Below are 19,333 nucleotides of genomic sequence, written 5' to 3' on the forward strand. Positions count from 1 at the left end.
GAGGATGGAGAGATGGTGAGGGCATAGAATGAAGAGGTGGCGAGAGCAAGGGTTATGAGAAGAGGATGGAGAGATGGTGAGGGCATAGAATGAAGAGGTGGCGAGAGCAAGGGTTATGAGAAGAGGATGGAGAGATGGTGAGGGCATAGAATGAAGAGGTGGCGAGAGCAAGGGTTATGAGAAGAGGATGGAGAGATGGTGAGGGCATAGAATGAAGAGGTGGCGAGAGCAAGGGTTAGGAGAAGAGGATGGAGAGATGGTGAGGGCATAGAATGAAGAGGTGGCGAGAGCAAGGGTTATGAGAAGAGGATGGAGAGATGGTGAGGGCATAGAATGAAGAGGTGGCGAGAGCAAGGGTTATGAGAAGAGGATGGAGAGATGGTGAGGGCATAGAATGAAGAGGTGGCGAGAGCAAGGGTTATGAGAAGAGGATGGAGAGATGGTGAGGGCATAGAATGAAGAGGTGGCGAGAGCAAGAGTTATGAGAAGAGGATGGAGAGATGGTGAGGGCATAGAATGAAGAGGTGGCGAGAGCAAGGGATAAGCAAAGGAGAATGAAGAGATGCGGGTACTGAAAGAGAAATGCATGACAGGATCTAGGCAAGAATGCAGCGACAAAAGGGATTGCAGAGAGTGAATCAGAGGGGGTGAACCGACACAGGAAACAAAGTGGAGAAAGATAGAGAATATCAGAGATATGCAGGAAAGAACAGAGGCAAGAGCAAATGAAAGGGTCAAGAGTAAGAGGTACTAAGGAAAAGAGAGGATTGGAGACGTACAAGGAAGTATAGAAGGGTTCAAGGGAGTGAAAGAGAGGGGAGAGAAGACGGAGGTTGAGTGGGACAAACAAGAGAAACTGTGAAGGCAAGAGAACGAGAAGAAAGAACAGAATTGAAAGATTGAGGAATTAAAAGCTAGGGGAAGGGAAGCAGAGAGATAAAGGGGAGAGTGCAGGGAGGGTGATGGATGGAAAATAGCGAGTTAGAGAGGCAGGGGAAAGTGAAGATATACGAGAAAAGATGTAGAGCTCAGGAGAAAGTGGTACCAGATGAACATGAGCCTAGTGGCACGAGGAGAGTGAAAGGGATAAATAGATACAGCTCACTGGAGAGAATGTGGGTGGAGAGGCAATGAAGAGAGAAAAGGGTTGTAGAGTTTAGGGATTGAATCCAGGGTACAAGGTAGGGTACAGATGCAGAGGTTGGTGCATCACTATAATTGGTGCACCAGGTTCGAATGCATCCATGGAGGGAGGTGTGCAGGCATAACTTCTTCATTATTAGGGCAACCACTCGGGTAGGGGGTCCATTTTCCTGACTTGCATTAAGGCCATGGTACCCTAGCCACACCACTGTTTCTATGTTAGTCTACTTTCAGGCTAATAGCAAAACATAGCTCCAAACGGTAGACATCTATTTCACACTAGATTCTGCAAAAGTTGAGTGTGAAGTACCATCTTGAATTAAAAAAAAAAAGTAAGTATGGCTGTCACCTTTGTTTTTGGAAACACAAAAAGCCTCATATATAAATGTCTGCAGATTTGGGATTGGCCATAAATCAGTAAAGAAGGTAAAAAGAAAAAACACAATTATAATAGCTTATTTTATTTAGCGTTTAAAGCCACAGTCTTGCAGCCATGAATTGTCACGTATACGGGGTGTCAACATTATCCAGCACATTCACGTGCATTTTATTGACCTCAGAACAAGCAGGACTCCTCTGAGTTGTAGCAGATGCATTATTCCCTTCAGCTACTGGGCTTGAAGAGAAGAGTGTGCTATTGGTTCCTTGCTTGTCAATGCAGGCTGGCAGCACCCAGCCTGCACTCGGTTTGGTGTTTGCATGTTAACTCGTTAGAAATTTGTCGCCAATGTAAAGAAGAATGTGGACACTCCTCAACCACAGAAAGAAATTCTACTGGGAACTGTGAAATTGTTATTTCTAATAACTTTCTATCAACTCTGTTAACTTTAACTTCCTTCAGGCATGTTTTTCGGCTCAAACTAACAAATGCCTGAAGGAAGTGCTTCATTCGGACTCGTTCGGCCCTTCTTGTGCATCTTGGCTCCCAAAAGAAGAATGCATTGACTAGCTTCCTCAGCCAAAAATATTTACATTCTTGTTACAACTGAAGGTCAACTTCTTCATTTCTCATGACCTTCGTCTTGGACACCTGCATGCTTCCTTTGTTTAGCTGCACTGAGTGATCCCCACTGCAGAAGTGTATACAAAATGCTATAAATGTGAGTCCTGCCTTTACGCATTGAGCAAGCTTCACTCCCAGTTTTTTAGTGGAATTCCTGCCAGCTGAATCGGTGGTTCACAGGCTGTTCATTTTTCTCTTGTTAATAAAAGTAGCGTATGATTAGATTTTCTTACACAGAACAATGTAACCGCTTAACAGGTGTCCTCAAACTGGCTGCAGTTGCCATTCCCAGAACTTTCTCACAATACAATTCCCAGCACACATGAAGATTCCATTTGAAACACTACATTTCCTGTAGGCAAAGGTCCAACCCATTTTTCACTGATCGTCTGAGATGGCCAGTGGAACAGTGCCTGTAAAAGTAGGACGCCGAGTCTTCAATCTATAACCTATGGGCAGCTGGTGATATAAAATAGAAAGCTATTCGGCTCCCATGCCGTTTTTGACGTAAGTTAGGTCGGTCGAGTGTGTGATGCGAAGGTGCGTTTCTTTCATGTCTGTGGCGCATTAATTTGAGGAAGCAATGGCGTTAGAGGCTTTCCTTAGAAGCTCTGAAGATAGCAGATCGATAAAGGTGGACCATTTTTCCTAGATAAAGCTTTATGCCTATCGATTAGGTAGTTTTGTAGGCTAAAAAGTAAGCTTTGAACAGGTATAATGTTTGCCTCTTGTATGAATGTAAAATGTCAATAATCCTACCTAATTGTGAGGGAAAATCTGGATTTTATGAAGGCTTTGAATGCAACTATGATCCCTTCTTTGATTAGACTGACATTTGATAGCAAGTGGATAGACAACTGTGCAATGGGAGTTTGTTAAGACTTACAATGCCAATTTATTTCAGATTTTGTGTTTTTAATACCAGGTTTTGATGGAAAGTAGGCTGCCATGACGTATTCAGACCAGGTTTGGCTGATAAGTGGCTCTGAGGTTTCTGAGGAAAGAGCTATGGTGGATCTTAGTCATGAAAAAGGCTTAAGAAGTTGACAATGTTTTGGGATATTTTGTCCAAAATGATAATTTGACTACAGATTAAACTCTTAATCCTACCCCAGAATGTGAAGATAATGTAGTGCTTACAGTTAAATGTGTGGATTTCAGTTATTTCGTGTTGTGAGCAAGCAACTGAAGAGTAAAGGTAAAAAGTTCACTACCATATCCTTAAAAGAATCCAGTAATTCTATTACATACATGATGCTGCCTCAACTGCATGTGTAACTCTTCGGGATATATGTGTTGCAGCTGAGATCTCGATGAGCCCGCCAGTGCATTATGAATTATTTTCTACATTTGTTTTTGCTATTTACCCTGCTTACAGGCAGGCCTGTTCTAATAAACTTATATACTTGGTGTTTAATCCAGCAACATGCTACAAATCTCTGAACTGTTAAATCTCTCAATAGCTAGGTAGCCCTCGAATAAGGGAACACCCATTTTACCGAATTTTGCAATAAATTTCCTTGTAATCTAATCATTGCAGGCATTGCATATCCCGCAAAGTCTTTTGATGTTAGTATTTCACAGTTGTTACTGCTAATCAGAAGTGCTAAGGAATCCTGCAATGCAATTATGAGCTACAACAACCAGAACACATTGGGACCACATTGGTGACTAACACCTGATTAATATGAAGTAAAATGTCTTCATGTGATAGTGCTGCCAAGCTCTTGTATGATTTTCTGTGGTGAGACGACATCATGTGAGTATTCGGATTAACAGATCTGAAGAACAAGTCACTTACCTTCGGTAACGATATATTTGTAAGAGACATATGTTAGTTATAGATTCCATACCTTATAATAACCCCCAGGCGTCAGACTGGATCCGGAGAATTTTTCTTCAGCAGTACCCCTGCGTGGCGGGTGACTCCGGGATCGTCATTGGCATTGTGATCGCTAAAATGACATCTACTTAGACGCCGCCCCTGCGTGCTGACGTCAGTCCTTTACACAACATTCCATGCCAGAAGTGCAGAGCTATGCAAGACACTATGCACTGGTGCACAAAACTAGGGCCCTGAAAGGGAGTCCCTTACTCAAGAAGTCAGTTCGCAGAACGGGGAGGATGGGTGGGGCGGTAAGGAATCTATAACTAATATATGTCTCTTACAGATATATTGTTATCGAAGGTAAGTAACTTGTTCATCTGAAAGAGACTATTAGTTATAGATTCCTTACCTTAGAATAGATACCCTAGCAATACCAACCCCGGAAGAGGGCCTGCAAACTAAGTACACACCAGAAAGTCCTGGAGAACTGAACGGCCAAAGAAGCCGTCTCTCCGGAACAGACTACCCAGGTAGTAATGTTTAGTGAATGTGTGCAGTGATTCCCACGTGGCTGCCTGACAGATGTCACTGAGGGGAACTCCACATCCCAAAGCAGTAGTGGCTGCTGTCGCCCTGGTGGATATGGGCGCGCAGCCCTAACGGAGGCTCCTTTTTCACCACTGAGTAGCAGATCTTAATGCAAAGGACGACCTATCGAGAGATGGTCCGTTTTTGCACAGCCCGACCTTTCTTGGCGTCCATATAGCCAACAAAGAGTTGATCGACCAACTGGAATTGTTTTGTGCGATCCAAATAAAAGGATAATGCACATTTTGGATCCAGATGGTGGAGTCTCTCCTCCTCCTTGGGCGGGTGCAGGGGCGGGAAGAAGGTGAGCAAAGTGATTGTCTGTCCTATGTGGAAAGAGGTACCACTTTGGGAAGAAAAGAAGGTCTAGTTCGAAGGACAACCTTGTCCAGATGATCAGCAAGGAAAGGAGGTTTAAGAAGAAAGAGCCCAAAGTTCACTCAACCTGCGAGCAGAGGTGATGGCAACTAGAAAAGCAGTCTTTGAGGTCAAGAGTCTGAGAGGACAATTATGTAGCAGCTCGAAAGGAACACACATAAGGTAAGTTACAACCAGATTCCAGTCCCACTGGGGTATTACGAAAGGAATAGGCGGAAAGAGGTGAGTAATGCCCTTAAGAAATCTATTTACAATAGGGGACTTGAAAAGAGATGGCTGATCAGGAAGGCAAAGAAAGGCCGAAATGGCCGAAAGATAGCCTTTAAGGGTACCCAGAGTAGAGCATTGCTGGGCCAAAGAAGGAATGAAGCGGAGAACCTCTGAAAGAGGGGCAGAAAGGGGATCCACAGCCTTTGCTGTGCACCATGTCACAAATGTGTTCGATTTACAGGTGTATACCGTTTTAGTGGAGGGACGTCTGGCTGCAAAGATGACATTACAAACTTCGGGAGGAAGATCAAAAGCTGTCAACTGTCATCACTCAATCTCCACGCAAGGAGGTGGAGGCTGGATATGTTCGGGTGGAGGACCTTCCCCTACTGCTGCGACAGAAGATCCTCCCGAAGAGGCAGTCTTATCGGAGGATCGATGGCCATGTTCAAGAGCTCGGGATACCAGACTTTGTGTCCAATCCTGAGCCACAAGAATGATTTAGGCCCAGTCGCGCTTGATCTTCTTAAGCACTATGGGCAGTAGTGGTATAGGCGGAAAGGCGTATACAAGACCGCAATTCTACTGCCGACGAAAAGTGTCGCCGAGCGAGTGCCGCCTTGGAAATTCCAACGTGCAGAGCTGCTGACATTGCGCATTCTCTTCGGTGGTAAACAGATCAAACCAAGGCTCTCCCCACTGCTGAAAGAGACCTTTCACCACCTCCAAGTGAAGACGCCCTTGCACTACCTCCGAGTGAAGACGCCATTCGTGATCAGTCATGCACCAGCAGCTGAGTTCATCCGCCCTGGCGTTCAGTGAACCTGTCAGGTGTTGAACCACCAGGGACATGCCCTGATGTTCCAGCCACATCCAGAGGCGGAGAGCCTCTTGACATAGGGTCCACAACCCCGCCGCACTGTTTGTTGCAGTACCACATGGCGGTGGTGTTGTCCTTGAAGACCTGCACTACTCGTCCTTTGACAGAAGAAAGGAATGCTTTCAGAGCAAGACGAATCACCCAGAGCTCCAGCAGTTGTTGTGGAGCCCGGACTCCACCAGAGACCAGGGGTCTCTGATCTCCGCCTCTCCCATGTGGCCATCCCATCCCAGAAGTGATGCATCTGTCACTGTGAAGTCTGATTGGGGAAGGGAGAGGGATCTGCCGTTGACCCAATTCTGGTTCGTTAGCCACCACTGCAATTGATGTGAGGTGCCCTCCGAGATCTGAATGACATTGAAAAGATTCCCCTGATGATGCCCCCACTGAAACTTTAGGTCCCACTGCAGGGCCTGCACATGCCACCTGGCATGATCCACCAGCAGGATGCAGGAGGCCATGAGGCTCAGCACCTCAAGATCAATCTCATTGAAACCCGGGATAGAGGTTGAAACATCAGTATCATAGCCCGAATATCCTGGACTTGCTGCTCGGAAGGATAAACCCAAAACTGCGCTGTATCCAGAACTGCTCCGATGAAAAGGAGCTTCTGAGAGGGAATCAGGTGCGACTTCGTTGTGCATCCTTTCACACATCACTATTTGTCCCGTCTTTCTTTTTTTCTACATCTCCTAAAACGTTTACTAGCAACTTATTTAATTTCTTCATGGTTTTGAAAGTCACCAATGATGAAAACCGTGAGGAAACTGGTGAGGACTTACTAGCAGCTCTCTTGGTGATGCTTACGTGAGGTACTTTCAGACCTTTCACAAATTTTTTCTTGTAAACACTAACACAGGGTTCTTCAATCTGTGGGGCGCGCCCCCCTGGGGGGGCGTGGCGCCATCCCAGGGGGGGCGCAGGCTCCACTTCGATCTTCCCTTTGTGCCCGTTTCTTTGTCTGGGTGATTCTCCCAGGAGGGGGCCAATTCACGGAGTCGACAGCGTGCGAGGCAGGGGTCTCCTCTGATAAAAAACGAAAGCAAACAAACAGACACGCTTTCAGTTTTAGCAGAGGAGACCCCTTGCCTCCCACTGCAGCTGTCAGCTCTGTGAATTAACCCCCTCCTGGGAGAGTTAGCTCTTCCCAGAAGGGAGAGATGGTTTCGCAGAGGTTTTGAGGCAAGGGCAGGGCGGGCTCTGGTCCAGGGCCCCAGCCTTTCAAGGGGGGTGGGAGTGAGGGGGAGTTGGGGGGGCGGGAGTCCTTCAGTTATTTTGGGAAGGGAGGGAGAGGTTGCAATCCGGGTTTGGGCCATGAATCGGGACAGTGGGCTCTGGTCTGCGGTCCTCAACTCATGAGGATCTTTGTGTGGGCACCCGGTGTTCAGGGATGTTGGTCTGCAGATTCGAATTTTAATCATAAAAGGTGTGAGGGTGGAGTGGTGGATGTATGGGTGGGGGGTGGATGGATGAGTGAGGGGATGGATGGTGAGTGAAGGGGTGAATGGATGGTGGGAGAGAGGATGGATGCATGAGTGGAGGGATGGATGGGAGTGGATGATGTGTGTATGGTTGGAAGGGTAGATGGATGGGTGAAGGGGTGGATGGATCAGTGAAATGGTGGATGGATCGATGGGGGGGGGTGGATGGTGGACGAGTCGGTGGGTGGATGGATGAGAGAGGTGATGGATGGATTGATGTATTGATGGGTGAAGGGATGAATTAATGGATGGATGAGTGAAGGGGTGGATGTGGGGATGGATGGGTGATTGAGGAGGGTGGATGGACGGAGGGATGGATGGAGGAGTGAAGGGGTGGATGAGTGGTCAATGGATGGATTCATGAGTGGATGAGTGGATGGATGAGTGGGTGGATGGGTGAAGGGTGGATGGAGGGAAGGGTGGATGGAGGGATGGGTGGCTGGGTGAGGGGGGAATGGAGAGAGAGGGGGAGGATGGATGGATGGATGAGTGATGACATGGATGAATGATTGGCAGAGTGGATGGGCAGGTGTGTGCATGGATGGGCGAGGAGAGGAGCATGGAGATGGATGGGTCAGAGAGTGCATGCATGAGTGGGGGGGGAGGGTGGAGAGCAGGATGGATGGGTGGATGGATGAGTGGGGGGATGAGTGGGGGGACGGATGAGTGACTGGGTGGATGGATGAGTGGGTGGGGGGATGGCTGGATGGGTGAGAGGGTGGGTGGTTGGATGGATGAGTGGATGGATGGGTGGAGGAGTGGATGGATGGGTGGAAGAGTGGATGGATGAGTGGAGGAGTGGATGGATGAGTGGGAGGATAGCTTGGGTGAATGGTTGGATGGATGAGTGGGTGGATGGATGGGTGGAAGAGTGGATGGATAGGTGAGGGGATAGATTGGGTGAAGGGATGGATGGATGATGGATTGATGGGTGAGGGGGTGATGGAGGGATGAAGAGGTGAGATGATGGATGGAGGGATGGAAGGTGGATGGGTTTGCAAGTGGTTGAAGGGGTTTGGATGTGGATGGGGCTCAGATGGAGGGACGGAATGAATGGTGGGGGAGTTGGTGGATAACAAGGTGTACATGATGGATGGGTAGGGTTGTGATGACTTCCTTTGCTTTCTTGGTGCCATGAGAGCTGTGGTTCAGAGTGGAAGGTATTTGAATTGTTTGGCTGCTCCCTTGCCTATGTGTTACTGTTCTGTATTCTATGTGTGCTCATGTGTGGGATCTATGCATCATGCGTGTGACATTTTGCGTGACGTCCAGCTGCTACTTGAATGCGGGGCCCCCATGGGCAAGGTCGGGTTCCATGTTTTGGGTTCCGCTTGGTGAAGCACCCATGGTGTGTTCCTTATAGTGGGTTCATCACGGCGGTCCTCCCTTTGGTTCACTTGTGCATGGTGCTTTACATTCTACAATGTATTTGTTTATTTGTTGGGGAGTTTGTGAGATTGGGTTCTCAGCACTTGCGGTGTTGAAGACTAGGTACCGTTTAGAACTGGATGTGGAGCACAGCCTGAGGATGGCAGTGGCAGGGATTCACCCACAGATTGAGAGTCTAGGTGTGGCTGGGCACCGACACACCCGTCACATTCATGTTGGTGGTGTTGTTGTTGATCTGTGTCCTGTGTAAGGCAGGACATCCTAGTGGGGAGAATTAGCGCACATTTTGTCTTGGAGGATTGTTTTTTGAGCTGTCTGGTATACCTCTGTCGTTTCGTCACACCCACTCACAGGCCTGCAGTTTGCTAGGCACTCTTGTTGTGTTGAGCATTGTTTGCCGGATATGGCCCGTGGTGTGCGCGTGGCAGTCGATCATGTGGTGTGCCGGATTCCCGAGGTTTCTGTCGGGTGGTGGGGGGGCCCAACATCTGGGGGAATTCAGCTGGGGGGGCTCAACCTGGAAAAGTTTGAAGACCTCTGCACTAACATGTGGGGGTACAAGGAGGGTGGATTAACAAACATTTAAAGTTGGACACCAAGGTTCGGCTGCTAGTGGCATTCTTCAGAAGCCAGCTTTTGGGTGGAGAATTCACTACCCTGCCTTTGGGACCCTTGGAAAGATTACGTGTCTGTGTACAATCAAGACTTTTTTTGATATATTGACATTCCTACGTGCAATAGGAGTCGAAGGACTCAAGAAAGATGTTGACAAAAGTAAAAAAATCACTAGTCAAAAAATGACTAAGGGTACTGACCTCTCCGGATCTGCGCTGGCTGGCACGGAAAAAGAAAGAACTGACGTCAGCACACAGGAATGGGGTCTAAGTAGAAACCGCAACGTCATTCCGGCGATCACAACGCCAACTACGAATGCAGAGTCAACCGACGCCACCTACCGACGTACAGGGTTACTGCTGAAGAAAAACTCTCTGGATCCAGTCTGACGCCTGGGGGTAATTCTAAGGTAAGGAATCTATAAAGAATAGTCTCTTTCAGATATTTAAGTTTAAGATAGTTGTACTAACATTTTTTTTGTGATAAGTAATCAATTACCTTTTTTCACATAATTCCTAAGCATTTTCTACAGTTTTGATATGTTAATCATACTGAACGCAATTCACAGAAAAGTCGGATATTTACTTTATTTATTCACAGTTGCAAGGTCCCAGGAGTGCTCCTAGAATCCTTTTGGTAAGTAATTTTATGACCATACAAAAAGCATGTTCAAATCTGCAAATGTATGGATGAATATATACAAGGTTGCAGTGCAATTGCAATTTATTATTTTTTTCTCCACAAGGAAAATATTTTTCTCTGTGGAAAAATCCTTTCCGAGAGTGTTTCCTCCCCATTCTCAGCCTCAATACAGATTTACTTCTGCCCTTAACACAAACTGTTATCCAGCAGAACCATTTACCTACCTTTGGTAGAATATTTCCTCTCACAACAACCATTGGCAAAGCCAATAGTTTTCGCCTATGCAAGATCTTTCGGCTTTGTCAGTGTTTGTTTACATGTTGCACAGCAGCACAAGCTGCTGTGCCACATGACATTGTAAAATTTTTTTAATGTTATGACGTGGACAGTGTTGATCGTTTTGTTAGCATTTTTTGTTTTTATTAAAGCTGTGTGCGGTATGTTTCAAAACAGCACAGGGTTGGGAAGGGAACAAGCAACATGAAGGCGGAGGGTGTGTGTGGTAAACTAAGGACAGTGGAATGGGGCGGGCAGGGTTGGTGAGAAAAAGAGGGGGGAGGATGAAAAAACAGAATGGGGGTGGGTTTCACACAATGGAGAACAGGAGAGGGGATGAAATACAACAGAATGGAGAAAAAAAAAGGCCGGAGGAGGATAAAAACCGACGGAGCGAGAAGGGCTGGGGTGACTGAAAATGAACTGAGGGAGGAAGGAAGATGTAAAGGAACAGAGAACGGGAGGTGGTTGGTAAAGAATGAGAGTGGGAGGAGGGCTGGGGTAAAGGAGAGGGACAGCAAACATATACACTCTCTAAGAGTGCATGTCAAGGACGAAAAAAAGTACCAGAAACAAAAGTAGTTGATGAAGACTTCAAAAGGAAGAGGTACTTGATCCATGCTCCACAGAAAACACAAACACACTAGGGAAGACAAAGGGAGACATGAAACTGCATGTAATAACCAATAAAAAGCAAAGAGGAGAGAGTGAAAAGCAAGCCAACAAATGGTAAATAATGAAAGCCCTTTCGCAAGTGCTGTGTTGGCAAAAACTAAAGATGTGTATGAGAAAATGATGTTTATGAATGCAAATCCAGCCTTAGAGAATACCAAGGGGCAGATTTATGAAAGTTCTTTGCCTGTGCAAAGTCACAAAAAGTGAGGGAAACCAGTGGAAAGTCTTGAACAATTATTTACTTTTTAGATCACACCTTTTTGGGTTGGAAAGCTGTCTAAAAGTAACTTAAGTAGTGCTCTGCACTCTTTTAAGCTAATGGGGTGCTCCATGGGTGGTACGTGGGTGTTTCCATGAACGCTACCAGCTATGGTTTTTGATGTAAAGTCCTATCTACTAAAACTGGTAGATGGAGCATTGCACCAAAAAAGAATGCATTCTTGAGGCGGTTGCAAAGTCTTTTTATCTCCAAACCTTTCAAACTTTGCTTGTATGCTGCACTGGCGTAACGAAAACGGAGGGGGCCTCCTCCGTGCTCAATAAGGAGCTCCCCGGCCAGAGTGCAGTGCCGAGGGGGCCCCCTGGAGCTTGAGGCCCCCCCCACACCGCAGGGGCTGCGGGGGGCCGGTGTTACGCCTCTGGTATGCTGCAGTTTACAGCTCATATAATTATTGGGGACATTTTAACCCCTTGGGCGCGGCTGCGATTCTGCGCGGCCATTTTGAAGAGTGGGCGGGTTCACGACGGCCCCCAGCCGTCATCAGCACACGAGCACTGTGATGCATGACGGCTGGGGGCCGTCATCAGCATGCAAGGGGTTAAAGTACCTCTGAGCTATCCTTCCAGTACAAAATGTATGCTGAACATCACGCACACATGTTTCATTATTGTGATAATGCGTATGTTTAGCGTTAGGAAGCCTGAAAGCGCGCTAGTGCTAGAGAAGAGAGCAGCAGCGCCATATCTTAGTAGATATGACACTGTCCTGCTTTCTCCGTCTCACGCAAGACATCACAGCAACTATGGTTTCTGCACTTCATCGTGTGAAATATTAGAAAATGTGCCCCAAAAAAATTGACAATTGTAAACTGAGGCATTTAGGCAACAGTGCTGAGCAGCGTGCAAATGGCTTTGGCAATGACGCCCACGGTTTGTCAAATAATTGTATCTGTTGCTTCTTAAAAGTAAGTATTCTCTGTTCTATTACCTTTTGTAAAGCGTTGTGGTGCCTCATGCATGCCTTAACACACCCAACTGCACGTGTACACAGCTCTGCCTACAGGCCTCCGCCTCAAATCTGAACAATTGGGTTCTGTTGTGACACCCCAGTGCACACTCCTGGCAGACTGGCTCATGGCGCTTGCAGGGGCGGGTGGGTGCTCTTTTGGCCTGAGTGTTAAAAAGAACTGGCTCAGTGCCAGCCTTTCACTCAGATGTTGCCTCCAAAGAGTTGCAAAGTGACGCTGTGGCAATGTCCCTACCACTTCCTCCCTTGAGAAACCGCAGGGCCACCCTTCCCTTCTCCAATGCTAACACGTTTAGTGGTGCGAGTTACCATTGTCCTCTGTTGTAACAAGAGAGACGAGGTAAACAGGCCTCACCCAGTGTGGATGGAACTTCCTGGGCACACCCCGTCGCCACCACTTACTTCCTACACAAACTCAAACCCTTCTCCCCGATGCATTATTGGGCTTCAGTGATGGTTTCTTCTGGAAATTAAATATTCATGGCTGGAGGTGATGCCCATGATAATCAAGTATGTTTTATTTAGCGCACAAAACCACAGTTTAGCCACTTCTAAGCGCTATAAATATAAGGTGCAACTATCACCCAGTGTAACTGTGCTCAATTTATCTACTTCAGAAGGATGGACGGTTGAGTTTGCCGAGTTTATTTTTTTTACACATCTTTTTACTAAACATTGCTCAGCATAAAAGATCAGATGCATGCATGGAAATCATGATCAGTAATAGAGAATGTGCAACACGCCACCTTTGCCAATATCTGTTAAAATCATGTACAAGCCGGACTCATTATCATATGAACGGCACCCCTCCACACGGAGCAGATCATCACTCAGACTTAATTTTTTACATGCCTGTAAACTCTCCAAGACGTCCCCCAATCGGCCCCTGTACAACCTCCATAGGCCCCATACCCTTTTCTACTTTCTTGGGCATCCCCAGCATCCTCTGATAGACCAACTTTTCGGCCAGCTGACACCAATCCAGAGCGGCCTCCCAATCTGCCACTTTAGGAGGGTGCCCGCACCCCATGCCCTCGCTATAGAGCTGGCTGAGTTTAGATAAAAATCTGGTACCATATCAGATATCAGCGGCGAGGAGTTAACCTACTAGCCCATCTTACGAGCTCAGAGAAGCAGCACACCGTGCTGTTAGTAGTATCATCACTTAAAACTATATGACCCCCCGATTCCACAATTCTTTCTATAATGAGTATCAATAGGAAATGGAAGACATGGCACTGCTGCAAGTAATAATCATTGAACATGGTTCTATTGCTTGACGGGTCACAGGTATGCGACTGGCCTCTTGTAATGGGGTAAACGTGTCTCCTTATTTCCCAAAGATGCAATGCAACTTCGTGGATAGATTCTGCAAACATTTTCAGATGAACCCCCTCTATTTAAGACCCTTTAATAAAGGCTGGAAATGCCAGGCCTTGTTTTTTTAGTGCTCTGCAAGCTTTCGAGAAATAGTAACCCGGAAAAATGAGCTGATGCGAATGCAATTGCAGAACACCACCACATGGCTGTGCTTATAAACCTAGCATGGTAGGCCCAATGTTCTTCAAAGAAAAGTGCACCAGCATAATGCCTTACGTTCAAAGATTTGAAAAGAAGGACAATTTGGGCCAGGAAGGGAACAGGTTTCAACTTCTGGAAATACGTAATGAGTTGGGTCAAAGAAGGGACAGAAAAAAGAAAAAATGCCAATTAATTGCACCTTTTTTTACACCGAGTAAGTGCCAGCATCAGAATTATGACACGTCTCAGACTGTTCTGCGCACTCTGATCCATTTGGTCCACCAGACAGCCGCCTCAGGAGGCTTCTTATGTACTGGGTACAACGCAAGCAACAGGGGTACCAGAAATAAGCTCCCAGGTCTCATACAGGAGTGGGTGTCTATTGGACACCCAACAGTGCCAGATGGAATTCCTTCAGGTTTCTTGAAGGATCTGAGAAATGTCAAACGTGTCACCCCTTGGCATCCCAGCCAATAAATATCAGCGCTGAGCTGAATAGATACACCTCTTCAAAGATTGCCATCACAGAGACATTACACCCTGGTTAAGCTCCCCCGTCCTTAATGAAGAAAGGTGGGACTTTAAAGAACAGTGACCTACGGACGAAACATAGCCCCTCCCCTACTATTTTACAATCCAGTATACCAGGCAGCTCTTTGGCCATCCCACAACACACACTCCCACCCTGAATGACATACACAAGATTAGCCTATTAGGGCCTATGAATGTCAAACCCTTTTTGGCTAAGCTCCTTTTCTCCTACATCTCTGGACACGGTTTTCTGTTGAACTTCTAGGCAAGATGGACACCTATATCCATGTCCCACATCAAGGTGCAACTGTACCCTACAGAAGAATGTTTTGTGTTTATAAACATAAAAGGAATTGCTGTTTGTGATGTCATATGCACTATTGGAGTGGCCCTCTGATCACTGTTACCATTTCCCCATACATGGTTAAGACCTCTGTCCCTTTAAAAGTTTTGAGGAAACTGAGGCCACTCTTCCAATCACACTACTTCAGAACTGCACCCACCCCGTTTTTGCCCTCCAAGGCTGATTTATGCTAATTCCTCGTATTTGCAGACATTCACACCTCCAGAGTCTGTAAGATACCGAAAGGAAAGTTCAGGGCCAGCTTTAGCGCTTGTGGCCCCCGGTGCAACCATATTTTTAGTGCCACCTACTCCTCAGATTCCCTCACTACCACCTGGCAAAGGGCCCCTCACATACATTTCATTTGTTTTAAAGCGCTGTTAAAGGCTGGCTTTACTAATCCACTCAGCTATCCACACAAAATACCGATCTGTTCTTTGCAGCGGGCATATTAACCATCTGCTCTACTTTATGGCAAGTCAAAACAGCCACTGGACAAAACTCATCTATCTTTTTAGCAGGTACATTAATCACACGAGTTATTTTGACATTTTTATTGCTGCCTTAAATATGGACACACAAGGAACTCTGTATCAGCTGTTTTTAAATCCTAAGTTGATGCTAAACACAGTGCCCCCCCCTGAGGTCAGTGTCCCCCTCCAGATCAGCGTCAAGTGCGGCCGCATCTCCCTGAAGCTGGCCCAGGGTAAGTATGGTACCACCCTCTGGCTCAACCACTACAAACGCCACTGCCGTCCCATCAAATTCCAATCACTAAAAATGCCTTGGCTTCCGGACAGTGGTAAACTGACAGACTTTGTGCACACAATAATGCCTATACACCAGAACTTCCCACCAGCAGGTTCCCCGCGATGGCTCGCGCCCCTTATACTGGAGGGTGATCATGCAACGGAGCTTCCCTCCACCCAAGGAACCCGTGGGACAGCATCTTGTTGACAAGAAGTGGAGGAGAGCACAGAATTTAGGAACTGCAGATAGATACGTCCATGTCCCAGTTGTAAAGGGACAATGTCGCTCCTTACCTGGTCAGAGCGAACTGCTCCAGCGCGCGCTCATCTTTGTCTTCCAACTCGGTCATCTCCAGGATGTCATTGCATTCAAAGGCGGCTGGGATCTCGCTCATTGACCCTGAAAGGTCGTCTTCTTGAACGGTTGCGTCATCCTCTTCAAGGGCACCTTCCTCCTGAAAGACATCACTGTTTAGAAGCGGGAAAGAACCCCAGCCACAGAGCTGTCAATCTCAGGTGCAGCCTGCAATGCCCATAGACTGATAAATTACATGGGGCTGCTGTAAGAATTAATGGATGCAGTTCTGTATCTTATAGACCGAAAACAAGCTCCGTAGTGCTTTTAGCGTTTAAGAGTCAGGACTGGTGTGATTTGTAAGCCATAGGTAGGGCTGCTGGAATTATGCTATTTTGAGGCCGTGGCGTGTCTTCATAATTGAAAATGTGCCGCATTTGCCACATAATCCATCATCTCCTGCATAATCTGCTGATTAAAAAAATTATAATTTTAGCTCAAACAAATTAAAGGTTTCTAAAAACAAAGTGACACGTGTTGCCGTGTACGGCCCTTTGCAATGGAAGGCTGGATCCCCTTTCGGTTGCTTGTATTTGGGTGTTACTTAGTACTAAACAGGTGAAACCTTTGTCCAGCCAGTCGTAACCTGTGTAATAATGACAAAATAAGGAAGTTATACTATCACAAAATGTGACACATTATCCCACATAATTTGCCCCTTCTTGCCGCATAATTTTGTCAACCCCTGCCACACAATTCTGGTGGCCCTGGCTATAGGGGGTGTCTCTTAGAAGAGCTGGGTCTTTTCCGGCAAGCCAACTGTCGTATGGATTTGAGAAAAGGTGGCAGATATAGCATGGGGAGTTTCAATGTAGATGTAGAATGAAATGATGGTATGGGTCAAAAGGGAAGTCTTTCTGGACTGGGTTGTCCAGTGGAAAAAGCGTTGAGTTACAAAAGGAGGGATGTTCGTGTTTCGGGTGGTCTTGATCTTATTTTAAATTTGAAAGGGTTGGTGGTGTGTGGATATGCAAATACTGGAAGCACAGAAAGGCTCCCAGGCCCACACACTGTACAAATTTCCTAGCCCTCTGCAACACAGCGGGCTCTGCTTTATCTTGAGATCGGTCAGGCAGGAGGTGATGTTTCTAACAGTGATCAACCAAGAGAATGAGGCTGAATTAACCACATCTCTGCACAAACCTGAAATCACAGGGACACTTGGACACAGTTTTCTGGTGCATCTCCTCATATTTATAGAAAGACCTCAAATGGTGCAGATGCTACTATTCACCTGCAGAGCGCTGCAAGACTTCAACCTCTCTCCATTCACCCTCAACCTCTATGACCAGGAAAAATAACTTACCATACAAAAAACACACATTAGGCACACAGATGCGCCAATCATCAATGACCCATATCTGCCTCCCTGTTTGCATAGGGATCATTGTCCAGCTTGGTGCCATGCAAATGAGGGAACGGCCTCTTGTGATCGTGTTGGCACAAAATATACACTTCCTGGTCCATTATTGAAGAGGGACGCACAAACTTCTGAAGAGCCAGACTGGGGACCCAAAAGGAGCCCTGGCAACAATGCTCAAACCAGCCCCATTCCTTTCATCTGCTGTCGCAATCGTGCCTTTCAGTCCATTCACCTTCTCTCCTTCTTTGATGCATCTCTCTCTCCCTCTCTTGAAGCCTCCTGTGCCTGCTGCGATTAACCCTCTGAGAGCAGGGGAAAGTGACAGAGGCACCATGAGCAGCCCTGTGCTTGCAGAACCAGCCTTCAAGGGTTCCCGCCCACCAAGGAAAAAAAAAATGCCCGGTGGAATAAAAGGCCTGTCCAGCCCTTAGCATCTGCGACTCCTGTAACATCAAAGAGCCCCTGGGGCACTTTTGATAATACAGCCCATATCTAAAGAAAAATAAATAGCAGATTGAAATACTAGGCTTGAATAAAAGGTGCACCAAAAAACTAACCACCTCATGTGGCCTCTGGTGTGAACGGAGTCACAACACTGACAAGCCTGAAATCAAGGAGTGTCCAAAGAACAAGACCAGAGGGCAAGTATTCCTGCACCATTGAACCAAGGGTGAGGAACAACATTCTCCATTACACGAGACTTGTACCATCATTAGCTCATGCAGATAAGACCACTTGATTAAGCAACTCACTGCCCCTGGAAAACACTACATTCTATGTTTTTAACAACTGAAATCACTTCTTCTCGTACCTGCTGTATGTACACAATCTCATTTCACCCTCGCCCGTCCTCCAGGGCTGTTACCATACCCTGTTATTCTGTGCGATCAGTCAGCCCTTTCTATCTCACAAACTTCTGTGAACATGGAGTAAATCAAGAGCTCGCACACTACTAAATAACAAATAAATACCAAATAAACAGTGGAAATGAGTGCACAATCCATTGCGCAGGTCTTGGCGAATGGACATCAAAGAGCGCGCCATGTAAGGTATCCACTATAAGTAATGAACATGGAAATACTCCCTTTAGAACAATTTTAAGAAACTTCATCTTGATAAAATAAATTGGGAACATTTGGATTAGCTTCCTGGGTTCCCAGAGTCACTAAGACCCTATGAGCTGAATGTTAAAAACCCCTTTATTTCCCATTAAAACATATAAAATGAAGGAGACAGGAGCGCCCTGGTAGCTGTGTGCTCACTGAAAAACAATTCTCACTGGAATATTTTGCTGTAAAAGCAGTACAATGATGTTAATTCTCCTATATTCCAGTAAATGACTACATACGAATGTAAGAGCACAGCCAAGAATACGTGCCACAGCATTTCATGGGAATGCATTCTCAATTACACAGATTTTCACTTGAGCCTACAAACCGGAGTGACTCCGAAAAGTGTTTGTTAAAAGTGAAATGATTCATCCCACAGCTGAATCAACTGATCCAAGTATGAGAAACGAGTAATTGAAGAGGCTCGCCGACCTCCAACTCAATGCTAAACCAACTGCGCTTACTGCCATGAAGCGCTTCTCTGTACCCGCAGGCTCTGCATCTGTAGCCCTTTGTAATGTTCACTGGAAGCCTCCCTTCAGCATTATCTCTGTCTGCTATGAAATGTATTTGGGGATTGATGGATAACATCTTCCAGTGCCCACACAATGTAGCTGTGATGCTAAGAGCTCGTAAGTAGGGCTTTAAGTGGGGAGAGTCCCTCAAAGTCGCAGACCCGGTAGAATTTAAAAACGGACATTGAAACAGGTCCCTACAGGACCTACATTTATGTATTGTCAGCGATGCAGTGCTTGTTAATATTTCACGTTTTACTTAATTTTGCATTACTAAAATTAGGTACAAACCCACGTTTTTGGGACAATTGTCCATTAAACATTGCATTTCTAAAGAGTGCTAGCTTTTTCCAGGATGTGGTGTTTCTGTAGCATCTTTTCTTGCTATGTTGTTATGTGATTTGAATGTATTACGCACCCGAATCACCTCGGGAGGCCTGTCATGCAGCCTTGCAATGCTGTATTGTGATTATTGTGAATTTATTTGTTTATA

At 46.3% G+C, this 19,333-nt stretch overlaps 1 protein-coding gene across 6 annotated transcripts in view; it reads right to left on the bottom strand.

Annotated features, from left to right (window-relative positions):
• Window positions 1-19,333, bottom strand: part of FRY (FRY microtubule binding protein) — a 674,187-nt gene that overhangs the window by 70,846 nt on the left and 584,008 nt on the right. For all 6 annotated transcript variants that reach the window (XM_086935130.1, XM_086935129.1, XM_086935133.1 and 3 more), the window contains exon 54: window positions 15,793-15,953. In XM_086935130.1, coding sequence (XP_086791256.1) covers window positions 15,793-15,953 — 161 coding nt within the window. The remainder of the gene's footprint in view (window positions 1-15,792; window positions 15,954-19,333) is intronic.

This window comes from Lissotriton vulgaris, chromosome 8, assembly GCF_964263255.1.
Source record: "Lissotriton vulgaris chromosome 8, aLisVul1.2, whole genome shotgun sequence".
In the NCBI taxonomy this organism is placed as follows: Eukaryota; Metazoa; Chordata; class Amphibia; order Caudata; family Salamandridae; genus Lissotriton; species Lissotriton vulgaris.